Source organism: Oncorhynchus gorbuscha, linkage group LG01 (genome assembly GCF_021184085.1).
Source record: "Oncorhynchus gorbuscha isolate QuinsamMale2020 ecotype Even-year linkage group LG01, OgorEven_v1.0, whole genome shotgun sequence".
NCBI lineage: Eukaryota > Metazoa > Chordata > Actinopteri > Salmoniformes > Salmonidae > Oncorhynchus > Oncorhynchus gorbuscha.
Window position 1 is genome coordinate 99,902,832 of NC_060173.1, and position 14,754 is coordinate 99,917,585.

The window sequence follows — 14,754 nt, forward strand, 5'->3', positions numbered from 1 at the left end:
GGTGTAGAAGCACGTTGGCTAGGAAAAACTCCCTAGAAAGGCTCCTTGCCTAAGACCTAGGGGTGAAACCACTCCATGTTTGTGTTGACTGGAGAGGTCCAGCATTGTGGGCGGGCCTTAGGGGGCCTGGCTCGCGCTACCGTACCTCCTTGCCAATCCAAAGAAAATATTCAAATACTGATCATTTAATTGAGCAAGACACACGCAGACAGAAATACACATCATTCTCAAATAAAGCATCCAAGCGAGCAAAGCAGTGCCCCTCTGTCTCACTATGTGCCATGTATCTGATGTATCTGATGCTGTCTGGCCATAAGGAGTATTGCATGTCAATATGCAATGTCTTTAATGAAACATTTTTGTAGGGGTTGATACATTTTCTATTAGGCCAAAACAAATCTGACATGAAAATACAAACTTTAGAAGCATTTTGAAACCTCAAATACCCTACAAGTTTGCAGAACTCAAGAACCTACACAAATTCTCAGCAACAAAAGAGTGATCAAATTAAGATCCTACATCTGTTTAGTACGACAGAGGGGTGTTGTTTCGCTCGAACGGATGCTTTCTCAGGTGAGTTAGCTTCAGCCACTTGTGAATTGAAGGAACATTGGCAGGTGCAGAGTGCACTGTTCGGATGCTGGAATTATTTTGGACTAATCTGCAAAGGTCTCCTACTTTTTTAAGTGATTTGTTTGACAATCAGATGAAAACATCATGACTGGTTGTGTTCATTAAAAGGTAATATATTTTTACAGTTATATTACATATCTTTATTATCAAACCCATTTTAAAAAATTGTACACCTGCTATCAAATTCCCGTCCGGTGTTAACACGCTGTTCCTAAACTGCGTTAGAGAGCTCAAAAATGTAACAATATGAATGTCGTCTTACAAAAAACTCCCTTTTGCCCTCCTCCAAGCAATGAAATATTGAGTATGACACAGGAGTAATTGCATGGGAAGTAATCAATTAGACACACAATTGGAAGCGACCTGAGGTCTGGAAGCTGCCAGCCGAGAGGAGAGGAGAGAGGTGGAGATTGGAGAGAGAGTAGTGGAGAGAGGAAAGAGGTGGAGAGAGAGAGGAGAGAGGAGAGAGGTGAATACAGATAGATAGAGGTAGAGAGAGAGGAGAGGTGGAGAGAGGAAAGGTGGAGAGAGGAAAGGTGGAGAGAGGAGACATGGAGAGGAGGAGAGAGAGAGGTGGAGATTGTAGAGAGAGAAGTGGAGAGAGGAAAGAGGTGGAGAGATAGAGGAGAGAGGAGAGATGGAGTGAGGAGAGGAGGAGAGAGGGGAGGTGCAGAGAGGAGAGAGGTAGAGAGAGGGGAGAGGTGGAGAGTGGAACAGAATGCCAGAGACACAGTGTTCTAGTCAAAAGCAGTGTACTATAAAGGGAAGATGGTGCCATTTTGTATGGGATGATAAAAGCGTCTGCTAAATGGACACAAACTAATCTCAGCTCTCTTCCTGTGGGGGTTTCTCATAAAGACAGAGGCCAGTCTGGGGAGAGGCTGTCCAAAGACTCTTCAGGACAAGACTGAGTCCACTTGTCCTTTATTTTCACCTTGTCCTGTCTATCCGTCTAACCCTCCCTCCATCCATCCCTTCATCTCTCCTGTGGGTGTTTCTCAGGGATCTGCTGTCCAAATACACTGATTCTCCTTCTTAGTCCTTCAAGGAGAGACTGTCACAGATTTCTCTCATTCATTATTTTCACCTTGTCCCATCCATCCATCTATACCTCTATCCCTCCATCCCTCCTGTTCACCATTTCATGATCCATGATACTTTCACGAAACACTGAGTAGAGCTCGTTGAAGTTAATGTATGATCATTAAGATTTTCCCCTTGATAAAATGCAGGGCGATGAAGAGCAGATAGAACACAATATTCTGTGTGCGTGTGCGTGTGCGTGCGCGTGTGTGTGTGTGTGTGTGTGTGTGTGTGTGTGTGTGTGTGTGTGTGTGTGTGTGTGTGTGTGTGTGTGTGTGTGTGTGTGTGTGTGTGTGTGTGTGTGTGTGTGTGTGTGTGTGTGTGTGTGTGTGTGTGTGTGGGTGTGTGTGTGTGAGTACAGTAAAATAATACACATGTAGGCTTTGTATATAGTGCATGTGCCAGTTTAACTAACATCGATGAGATATATAGAGAGAAAGAGAAACAAGAGGGACAAGAGACGAGAGAGAGAATGAGAACGTGAAAAAGAGAGAAATAACAGATGGACTGTGAGTGAGTAGTGGATCCAGTCTTGGCGTCGTGTGCGAGCAGCGTGTGTGTGTGTGTGTGTCAGCTAACCGTGTAGGGGAGAGAGAGAGAGAATGATGTCTGGCAGATGGGGGAAGAGATTTGATGCTTTTATTTTGGACAGAGAGTAATGGCAGCGTACAAGCAGTGAAAATAAATGGATGAGCAACACTGACTGAACAAAACTATAGGAAAACAGGCCGGGATACTTTTAAATTTTTTTTGTAAACTAACATGTTCATCTGTGTTATTTCTTTTATTGAGGTGGATATTGTTGTGAAAACTCAACAGGCAGCAATTACCATGTGAATGCACTGAGCCCAGCTCAACTTGCCTCAGCTGCTATCTACAGTAACTGTTGTGTTCATGGTGACTCCAAAAAAAAAAGAAGAGAAGCAGAAGAAAAATGTTTGCTTAAGCATGAAAATAGCTTTAATTGGTCTGAAATGGAAAGCATACCGGAGCTGCACGTTGGAAATGTCAAACAAAGTGGCAGTGTTTAAATCTTGTCACTGTGCTGGGGGGAGACATATAATTCACTCCAATCATCTGCTTCTGGAGAGACAGATAGGGACAGGCAGGTTCAGTTAGGGACAATAAATTGTTCGGGGGAGAGGGGAGGATTATATGAAGACAGATACTAGTGGATGGAGAGAGAGAGAGAGACAAAGTCAGAGACAGACAAGATACAGAAAAAGACAGAACGATCTAGGAAGTCTTACTGCTTCATCTTATTGTGTTTTAAAGTGTACTTGAGTGTGTTTCCTGTTTCATATGCCTAAGGATGACTAAGGATAACTGAAGCCTGATTGAAAGGGGCCACAGAGGGACTGAGATGCACACTACACAGTCCCAGCAAACCCATGAGTGTTCCTTCTTTCTACAAAGTCTCCTACACAGACCCCACTGAAAAATCAATACAGCCATATGAAAATATACCAGCTACAAATGGATTTTATCCAGGACGATTTCTACCTCCTAGGGATTCAGGTCGGTTCCAATACCGAGGGGTCCGTTTTATCCGTCTCCAGATTAGCCCTGTGTGTAGTTAATAACCTTTATTCTCGTATATGTCGCTTATAGATCATATCGATCGTTTTACAGAGAGCAGGGTATAAAAGGAACGGCAGAATAATATGACGGGGAGATGAAAGGGGAGCCAGGCGTCTTTGCCACAGTGACGGAGAGGGGGGGGGGGGGGGGGGGATCTTCGGATGGTGGGGTGTGTATGTGTGTGCGTGTGTGTGTGTGTGTGTGTGCGCACATGTGTCACAGCCTGAGACCCTGAGACCAGCTCCCAAGGATTGATATAGCAGGAGCATCACACAAGTAGTGGAGGAGAGACAAAGAGACAAAGAGAGACACATAGAAAAAGAGCATGTGCAGTCCCTCTTCCTCCTCTCCACACTACTGGCCCGGGGACATGGATGGGACAATGGAATTTCAAACACCAATCTGCCTCTTTTCACTGTGTCTGCCTCTGGAAACCCAGTGGTATCCCAGATAGGACTCTTCGATAGGACTCTTCAATAGGATGCATCGAATAGGACTCTTCGATAGGACACTTCAATAGGACTCTTCGATAGGACTCTTCAATAGGACTCTTCGATAGGACTCTTCAATAGGACGCATCGAATAGGACTCTTCGATAGGACACTTCAATAGGACTCTTCGATATGACTCTTCAATAGGACTCTTCGATAGGACTCTTCAATAGGACTCTTCAATAGGACTCTTCAATAGGACTCTTCGATATGACTCTTCAATTGGACTCTTCAATAGGACTCTTCAATAGGACTCTTCGATAGGACTCTTCGATAGGACTCTTCAATAGGACTCTTCAATAGGACTCTTCGATAGGACTCTTCGATAGGACTCTTCGATAGGACTCTTCAATAGGACTCTTCAATAGGACTCTTCAATAGGACTCTTCGATAGGACTCTTCGATAGGACTCTTCGATAGGACTCTTCGATAGGACTCTTCGATAGGACTCTTCGATAGGACTCTTCAATAGGACTCTGCGATAGGACTTCAAATAGGACTCTTTTTAAATGTATATCATTGATATTGCTTAACTGCCCCAACGGAAACATGTCTTGCGAATGAACATGTGAACATGTCCACGCCTTTTATGAATATCATGTTCAATCCTTCTCAAAGATAAGTATAGTACTACTCAACAAAATACATGGTGATATATACAGTACATGAATGTTCTACCGATTATGCCAGATGACAATGCAGAATTGTATAGTGGATGTGTGCTTGCGTGTGTGTGTTTGTAGACCAAATAGAACAAAGAGTAGTGGTTTAATATCTTCACAGTGTCAGATTGAGCCCGGAGAGAGACAGAAACCCACTGCTCTATTCATGCTGTATAAAATCTGGTGAATGAATGTTAGTCCTACACTGTGTTACATAACAGAAAACATACAGTACGCTGTGTTACATAACAGAAAACATACAGTACACTGTGCTCCTATGGTGTGGTCTCTGGGCGTTGTCTTTTCAATTCCTCCTCCATCTCTCCATCTCTATATTCACTTTACTTTCTCTGTCTCTCAAATCTCTCTCTCTCTCCCCATCTATCTCTCTCCTTCTCTCACTCTCTCTCTCCTTCTCACCATCTATCTTTCTCCATCTCTCAGTGAAGACACACCAGCGACCATTGCTCTCTCTCTCTCTCTCTCTCTCTCTCTCTCTCTCTCTCTCTCTCTCTCTCTCTCTCTCTCTCTCTCTCTCTCTCTCTCTCTCTCTCTCTCTCTCTCTCTCTCTCTCTCTCTCTCTCTCTCTCTCTCTCTCTCTCTCTCTCTCTCTCTCTCTCTCTCTCTCTCTCTCTCTCTCTCTCTCTCTCTCTGACTGACTGACTGACTGACTGACTGACTGACTGACTGACTGACTGACTGACTGACTGACTGACTGACTGACTGACTGACTGACTGACTGACTGACTGACCAGACAGACACCAGACCCCAACACTGACCTCTATCCTCTGCCTCTCAGGACAGTGAGTTATGTGGGTCTATAGGTTAACTGTCAATTACTGACCCTGTCACACAATATTGTATCAGAACACCTAACGGGCTCCTGACAAAACTGGGTTTGTGTCCCAAATGGCACCCTATTCCCTATATATTGTACATATTTTGATTGGGTAGTGAACTTTATATGGAATATGGTGCTAATTTAGATGCAGATGTCTGGCGGCAGGTAGCCTAGCGGTTAAAGACCGTTGGGCCAGTAACTGAAAGGTCGCTGTTTTCAAAACCCCGGGCCAACTCGGTGAAAAATCTGTCTGTGCCCTTGAGCAAGGCACTTAACCCTAGGTGGTCCTTTAAGTCACTCTGGATAAGAGTGTCTGTTAAATCAATCAAATGTAAATGTTATTCATTTCTCCGGTTACAACCATAGCTCAGAACTAGCTCCATAGCTACAACATAGAATATGTTATTAGTGCCGAGCATAACTCCCCTCAAGCAGTTTACATATCGGGACAGCTCCATCTGGGAGGTAGTAAGACAACATAACTTATGTCAGTTAGTCTGAGTCTTTTACTTGACTGCATACATACTTAGTAATGGCTGTATTCAAGCCGTATCATGGAAGTTCAAATACTACAGCTAGTTCCCGCATTAGCAGAGACTGCATTCATGGTAACGCTGCAGATGTTAATTCGTATCATAATAATGTGTATCGCGCAATCTGTAGTGCAGATTGAATAGAGCCATAAGTGTTTGTGATCCCTGTGGGAAATGTACATATGACCTTAACAATGCTAGTGCCACACGTTTACCAAATTAAGCAAACAAGAACACCTTTTAATAGCATCATAATCATAAACTGCTGAGTTTAATCAGCACAATGGTTGCACTTCAAAAAGGTTTAGGGCCTTTTTCCTGGCTGCTTATTCTTCAAGGTCAAGTATGCTTGTGTAAATGCTAGGGAAAGGATGATAGCATCTGAAGAGAATGCATCAAAACCCTGTCTGTATAGAGAGACTGAGAGTGAGAGAGAGAGAGAAGAGAGACAGAGAGAGAGAGAGAGAGAGACAGAGAGAGAGAGAGAGAGAGAGAGAGAGAGAGAGAGAGAGAGAGAGAGAGAGAGAGAGAGAGAGAGAGAGAGAGAGAGAGAGAGAGAGAGAGAGAGAGAGAGAGAGAGAGAGAGAGAGAGAGAGAGAGAGAGAGAGAGAGAGAGAGAGAGAGAGAGAGAGAGAGAGACTGAGAGTTAGAGAGAGAGAGAGAGAGAGAGAGAGAGAGAGAGAGAGAGAGAGAGAGAGAGAGAGAGACAGACTACAGATGGAGAGAGAGAGAGAGATACAGATGGAGAGAGAGAGAGAGAGACTACAGATGGAGAGAGAGAGAGAGAAACTACATATGGAGAGAGAGAGAGAGAAACTACAGATGAGAGAGAGAGAAACTACAGATGGAGAGAGAGAGAGAGAGAAACTACAGATGGAGAGAGAGAAACTAGAGATGGAGCGAGAGAGAGAGAAACTAGAGATGGAGCGAGAGAGAGGAGAGACAGAGAGAGAGAGACAGAGAGAGACAGACAGAGAGAGACAGAGAGAGACAGAGAGAGACAGAGAGAGAGACAGAGAGAGAGAGAGAGAGAGAGAGACTACAGATAAGCAAACAAGAACACCTTTTAATAGCATCATAATCATAAACTGCTGAGTTTAATCAGCACAATGGTTGCACTTCAAAAAGGAGGGCCTTTTCCTGACTGCTTATTCTTCAAGGTCAAGTATGCTTGTGTAAATGCTAGGGAAAGGATGATAGCATCTGAAGAAACATCAAAACCCTGTCATATGAGAGAGAGAGAGAGAGAGAGAGAGAAACTACAGAGAGGAGAGAGAGAGAGAGAAACTACACAGATGAGAGAGAGAAACTACAGATGGAGAGAGAGAGAGAAACTACAGATGGAGAGAGAGAGAGAGAAACTAGAGATGGAGCGAGAGAGAGAGAAGAAAGAGATGGAGATCAGAGAGAGAGAGAGAGAGACAGAGAGACTAGAGAGAGAGACAGAGAGACAGGAGAAACAGAGAGAGAGAGACAGAGAGAGACAGAGAGAGAGACAGAGAGAGACAGAGAGAGACAGAGAGAGAGACAGAGAGAGAGAGACAGAGAGAGACACAGAGAGAGAGAGACAGAGAGAGACAGAGAGAGAGACAGAGAGAGAGAGACAGAGAGAAACTACAGATGGAGAGAGAGAGAAAAAAAACTAGAGATGGAGCGAGAGAGAGAAATATAAAAAAAATAGATGGAGAGGGAGAGAGAAAGAGAGAGAGAGAGAGAAAGAGAAAAAAATATATGGAGAGGGAGAGAGAAAGAGATTGACCGAGAGAAAGAGAAAGAGACCGAGAGAGAAACTAGAGATGGACAGGGAGAGAGAGAGAGAGAGAGAGAGAGAGAGAAAAAGAGGAGAGGTAGAAAATAACTACATTTTCACAAGTGCTTTTAGCGGCTATGAGAATGAGGGGATATGCTAAACAACAGTAATAATAATCTACTTTAGTGATTCCGAGGGAAGATAACTATTTCCTGATCCTAAGTAACCTGTCTTACCTAGGTATCTCTGAGATGGCTCAGGCAATTACTGTTCTTGTTCTCTGTTTATCTACCTTGCCTCCCAAATGGCAGCCTTTTTCCTACTTAGTGCACTACTTTTGACCAGGGCCCATAGGGAATAGGGTGCAATTTGTGACGAAGCCCCAGTCTTCGTTCATGGTAACTTGGCTATTTTGGAGCTAGCTGTCATTAAAATATGTTGTGACGTGGATATATGTAATTGCAACCTAATTGCAATGCACTCAATAAAAATACAGGTATGTAGGTACAGAAAACACATCTGACTTCACGCAAAAACAAACAGGGAACTGGATGGGGTATGTAAGACTGCAGAGTAATTGCAGGTAATGGAACAATTTTATAATAGTGTGTACGTATATTGAGGAGGCTTACAGGGCAAGAAGAGGCTAGTTTCAGACCATGTTGAAGTCAAAGGCTACTTGCTAATGATAAATGTAATATTTGCTTTGACACTTTGTATTTCCCAGCATGTACTGTACATGCATCACCAACACCCCTACCAGAGGGCCACATCTGGTTAACATTATCAGGTTCTGCTGGGGAATTGGCAAGCATGGTTCCAGATCTGTTTGTGCTGTCTTGCCAACTCATATGGTCGACCAAACAGATCTGAGATCAGGCGAAGCTTGCGGAGCCTGGTTAGATCTCTGTGGATATTGGTGCTAAAACAAAGCATAGAAAATATAACACATACATCTTCCCAAGGCCAGGTCAGGTGTCAATTCCCAGTGAGAAAGATTAACTCAAGGTGTTATTGCATTTCAGCCAAATGAAAGTCTGGACAAAACTTTCTGATGCAGAGTTTGGTCAACTGTGTCTTCCTCTCGCTATGAATGTCAAGAGATGTAATTCAAATCTGTCAGTACAGTACATCCCCAACCACCTAACATCTAGACAGACACAAGCTCTTAAAAGATCAGATCACTGCATTTAATTCTCATTAAATTGACCCTAACATTCGGTTCCCTCTTCACAGACCTTGGTTTACTGCTTTCATTGCTGTAATTTTCTAGCAGAGCTTCTGACTTAACACTCAGTCACACAATGACAGGATTTCACTGAAGTTAGTAGCAGGACGGTATGTCTCTGAAAAGAGGAAATGAAAGATTTCAGAGCTTTCAGAGCTTCAGACAGAGGAGACACAGAGACAGGATAGCCATCTTAGACACATACCTGTGAGGTTCTTCAGTCCCAGTTGGCGCAGGCCAAAGTTCCCATCTCTGCGGTAGTTGAGGAAGATTGCCAGAGCGTAGCGGTCTTCATACATCTTAGTTCCTCTGATGATCCTCAGGTTCTCCAGCGGCAGGTAGTCAAACTGGTTCAGAGCCACCAGCACATAGCCTGTCACCTCCCGGATAGACTGAAAGAGAGGTGACAGGGAGAACATCAGACACAGCAACACGAAACAAGAGCCACGGAGACAGTCAGACATAGATAGCTTGGTCCCAGATATGTTTTGTCCTGATCTGTTTGTGATGTTTTCCCAACTCCTAGGGATTTCATGAATGACAACGACTACAGATCTGAGATCAGGCTAAAGTAGACAGAGCAGCTTTGAAAACTGATTCATCATAAGGTAATTTCCACCTATCCACTCAGTCACGATGAACCCATGTGAGGGGGAAACCCCACAGGGGTCAATGAATACTTTGCTAAAACTTTCTGCTCCAAGCTTGTGTCCACTCCACTAGGTACCAGGGTGAAGCAGGAGGACATCAGCATCACCATTGCTTCACACTTAAATGTCATTTAGAAAGGATAATGACCGCGGAGACTTTACGAACCCACCCAGCCAGAGCTGGTATGAATCAAAGTGACACGACCGCCCTCCTCTCATCCCCCTTCCTGTCATGGTAGCTGTCATTAGAGGTGACAGACAAAGTGAGGATGAGTCCCAAAATGGCACCTTATTTGCTATAAAGTGCACTACTTTAGACCAGTGCCCAATAGGCCCAAGTCAATATGGTGCACTATAGTGAACAATTTAGGGAATATTGTGCCATTTGAGAGGTAGACAGAGACAGCGGGGAAAGGACAGGGCAGGTCTCTCACAGCGCTAATGCCAACAGTGACAATAATCACAGCAACAGGCCTCCGCCACGCACACAGCCACACACACACACATACACACTCGCAAAAGCACACAGGCATGCACACTCGCAAGCACACTAAACTGCGTCCTAAGGAGTCTGCAACCACCACTGTTGCTGCTGCCACCAGTGCTCAGGTTCAGACCCCCATTACTGACAGCTGTCAGGCCCTATAGTCGTCAGTCCAAGCCAGGCCCAGAAGTTGCAGGAGCAGTCATGGTGCTGTCTAGATCAACCACAGTCACATAATGGGCATGGATGGCAGCTATTTAAGTCTTTTCCACCCAGTGCTCAGAGAGACACATCGTCTGTGTCCCGAAATACACCCATAGGGCCCTGGTCAAACGTTGACCAGGGCCCCCGGGTTGGAGCGAGTGGTCGCATCGGCACTTCGTTCCCACAGGTAGTATAACTTTTTCATTACATTTCATTATATCTCATTATAGCACAACGGTTTGATTTGTCTAATCTTAGCAATTTCTTCTCAGCTAGCTACATAGCCGTCTTTGTATCAAAGATAATTGCGTAATTATCGTATTTCGCCGTCCTAACGTAGTCTTCACTAGCCAGCTAGCTAACGTCCACTGATTAGCTGCACTGGAGAAACTATTACACTCAACTGAACGACTTGATTAGTGTAGTGTTAGCTAGCTACATAGCTGTCTTTGCTGTCTTCGTATCTTCGTATCCAAGATAATTGTGTTGTTTAGGTTTAGAGTGTGTAGTCTTAGAGTGATTATCTTAATTTACCGAGGTTAGCTAGCCAGCTATTTGTCGTCCTTAACGTAGGAGACTCTGATAGCTAGCCAACAGCTAGCCAACGTCTTCTGAATAGAACTCAACAACCCGGTCGCATTCACAGGTAGTATCACATTTTCACTTCATTTCATTACAGTACAACGGTTTGATTTGTTTGATCGTAGCTAGCTACATAGCTAGCTACATAGCCGTCTTTGTATCAAAGATAATTGTGTAGTCTAGAGCGATTTTCTAGGTTAGCTAGCCAGCTATTGTCGTTCTTTTAACGCAACGTAACGTAAACAAAACTACTAGCTAGCCAGCTAGCCCCCGAATAGCAGCACTGCAGAAACTATTACACTCAACGGAACGACTTGATTAGTGTAGTGTCAACAACCCAGAAACTGCCAGCTAGCCTACTTCAGCAGTACTGTATCATTTTAATCATTTTAGTCAATAAGATTCTTGCTACGTAGCTTAACTTTCTGAACATTCGAGACGTGTAGTCCACTTGTCATTCCAATCTCCTTTGCATTAGCGTAGCCTCTTCTGTAGCCTGTCAACTATGTGTCTGTTTATCCCTGTTCTCTCCTCTCTGCACAGACCATACAAACGCTCCACACCGCGTGGCCGCGGCCACCCTAATCTGGTGGTCCCAGCGCGCACGACCCACGTGGAGTTCCAGGTCTCCGGTAGCCTCTGGAACTGCCAATCTGCGGTCAACAAGGCAGAGTTCATCTCAGCCTATGCCTCCCTCCAGTCCCTCGACTTCTTGGCACTGACGGAAACATGGATCACCACAGACAACACTGCTACTCCTACTGCTCTCTCTTCGTCCGCCCACGTGTTCTCGCACACCCCGAGAGCTTCTGGTCAGCGGGGTGGTGGCACCGGGATCCTCATCTCTCCCAAGTGGTCATTCTCTCTTTCTCCCCTTACCCATCTGTCTATCGCCTCCTTTGAATTCCATGCTGTCACAGTTACCAGCCCTTTCAAGCTTAACATCCTTATCATTTATCGCCCTCCAGGTTCCCTCGGAGAGTTCATCAATGAGCTTGATGCCTTGATAAGCTCCTTTCCTGAGGACGGCTCACCTCTCACAGTTCTGGGCGACTTTAACCTCCCCACGTCTACCTTTGACTCTTTCCTCTCTGCCTCCTTCTTTCCACTCCTCTCCTCTTTTGACCTCACCCTCTCACCTTCCCCCCTACTCACAAGGCAGGCAATACGCTCGACCTCATCTTTACTAGATGCTGTTCTTCCACTAACCTCATTGCAACTCCCCTCCAAGTCTCCGACCACTACCTTGTATCCTTTTCCCTCTCGCTCTCATCCAACACCTCCCACACTGCCCCTACTCGGATGGTATCGCGCCGTCCCAACCTTCGCTCTCTCTCCCCCGCTACTCTCTCCTCTTCCATACTATCATCTCTTCCCTCCGCTCAAACCTTCTCCAACCTATCTCCTGATTCTGCCTCCTCAACCCTCCTCTCCTCCCTCTCTGCATCCTTTGACTCTCTATGTCCCCTATCCTCCAGGCCGGCTCGGTCCTCCCCTCCCGCTCCGTGGCTCGATGACTCATTGCGAGCTCACAGAACAGGGCTCCGGGCAGCCGAGCGGAAATGGAGGAAAACTCGCCTCCCTGCGGACCTGGCATCCTTTCACTCCCTCCTCTCTACATTTTCCTCCTCTGTCTCTGCTGCTAAAGCCACTTTCTACCACGCTAAATTCCAAGCATCTGCCTCTAACCCTAGGAAGCTCTTTGCCATCTTCTCCTCCCTCCTGAATCCTCCCCCCCCCTCCTCCTCCCACTCTGCAGATGACTTCGTCAACCATTTTGAAAAGAAGGTTGACGACATCCGATCCTCGTTTGCTAAGTCAAACGACACCGCTGGTTCTGCTCACACTGCCCTACCCTGTGCTCTGACCTCTTTCTCCCCTCTCTCTCCAGATGAAATCTCGCGTCTTGTGACGGCCGGCCGCCCAACAACCTGCCCGCTTGACCCTATCCCCTCCTCTCTTCTCCAGACCATTTCCGGAGACCTTCTCCCTTACCTCACCTTGCTCATCAACTCATCCCTGACCGCTGGCTACGTCCCTTCCGTCTTCAAGAGAGCGAGAGTTGCACCCCTTCTGAAAAAACCTACACTCGATCCCTCCGATGTCAACAATTACAGACCAGTATCCCTTCTTTCTTTTCTCTCCAAAACTCTTGAACGTGCCGTCCTTGGCCAGCTCTCCCGCTATCTCTCTCTGAATGACCTTCTTGATCCAAATCAGTCAGGTTTCAAGACTAGTCATTCAACTGAGACTGCTCTCCTCTGTATCACGGAGGCGCTCCGCACTGCTAAAGCTAACTCTCTCTCCTCTGCTCTCATCCTTCTAGATCTATCGGCTGCCTTCGATACTGTGAACCATCAGATCCTCCTCTCCACCCTCTCCGAGTTGGGCATCTCCGGTGCGGCCCACACTTGGATTGCGTCCTACCTGACAGGTCGCTCCTACCAGGTGGCGTGGCGAGAATCTGTCTCCTCACCAAGCGCTCTCACCACTGGTGTCCCCCAGGGCTCTGTTCTAGGCCCTCTCCTATTCTCGCTATACACCAAGTCACTTGGCTCTGTCATAACCTCACATGGTCTCTCCTATCATTGCTATGCAGACGACACACAACTAATCTTCTCCTTTCCCCCTTCTGATGACCAGGTGGCGAATCGCATCTCTGCATGTCTGGCAGACATATCAGTGTGGATGACGGATCACCACCTCAAGCTGAACCTCGGCAAGACGGAGCTGCTCTTCCTCCCGGGGAAGGACTGCCCGTTCCATGATCTCGCCATCACGGTTGACAACTCCATTGTGTCCTCCTCCCAGAGCGCGAAGAACCTTGGCGTGATCCTGGACAACACCCTGTCGTTCTCAACCAACATCAAGGCGGTGGCCCGTTCCTGTAGGTTCATGCTCTACAACATCCGCAGAGTACGACCCTGCCTCACACAGGAAGCGGCGCAGGTCCTAATCCAGGCACTTGTCATCTCCCGTCTGGATTACTGCAACTCGCTGTTGGCTGGGCTCCCTGCCTGTGCCATTAAACCCCTTCAACTCATCCAGAACGCCGCAGCCCGTCTGGTGTTCAACCTTCCCAAGTTCTCTCACGTCACCCCGCTCCTCCGTTCTCTCCACTGGCTTCCAGTTGAAGCTCGCATCCGCTACAAGACCGTGGTGCTTGCCTACGGAGCTGTGAGGGGAACGGCACCTCAGAACCTCCAGGCTCTGATCAGGCCCTACACCCAAACAAGGGCACTGCGTTCATCCACCTCTGGCCTGCTCGCCTCCCTACCACTGAGGAAGTACAGCTCCCGCTCAGCCCAGTCAAAACTGTTCGCTGCTCTGGCCCCCAATGGTGGAACAAACTCCCTCACGACGCCAGGACAGCGGAGTCAATCACCACCTTCCGGAGACACCTGAAACCCCACCTCTTTAAGGAATACCTAGGATAGGATAAGTAATCCCTCTCACCCCCCTTTAAGATTTAGATGCACTATTGTAAAGTGACTGTTCCACTGGATGTCATAAGGTGAATGCACCAATTTGTAAGTCGCTCTGGATAAGAGCGTCTGCTAAATGACTTAAATGTAAATGTAATGTAAATGTATATAGGGGCTAGGATGTCATTTGGAACACAATCAGAGTCCTCGTTAGTCATCTGTTTAGTAGCTAACAAACTACTCCATCTAGTCAGGAACATCAGGCCATCTAGTCAGGAACATCAGGTCACTAGTCAGGAACATCAGGTCACTAGTCAGGAACATCAGGTCACTAGTCAGGAACATCAGGTCACTAGTCAGGAACATCAGGTCACTAGTCAGGAACATCAGGTCATCTAGTCAGGAACATCAGGTCACTAGTCAGGAACATCAGGTCACTAGTCAGGAACATCAGGTCATCGAACATCAGGTCACTAGTCAGGAACATCAGGTCACTAGTCAGGAACATCAGGTCACTAGTCAGGAACATCAGGTCACTAGTCAGGAACATCAGGTCACAAGTCAGGAACATCAGGTCACTAGTCAGGAACATCAGGTCATCTAGTC

At 46.3% G+C, this 14,754-nt stretch overlaps 1 protein-coding gene across 1 annotated transcript in view; it reads right to left on the reverse strand.

Moving 5' to 3' along the window:
* LOC124047367 (receptor tyrosine-protein kinase erbB-4-like) overlaps positions 1 to 14,754 on the reverse strand; it is a 615,153-nt gene that overhangs the window by 239,198 nt on the left and 361,201 nt on the right. The window contains exon 3 of the mRNA XM_046367795.1: positions 9,009 to 9,195. Within this exon, the coding sequence (XP_046223751.1) occupies positions 9,009 to 9,195 (187 nt within the window). The remainder of the gene's footprint in view (positions 1 to 9,008; positions 9,196 to 14,754) is intronic.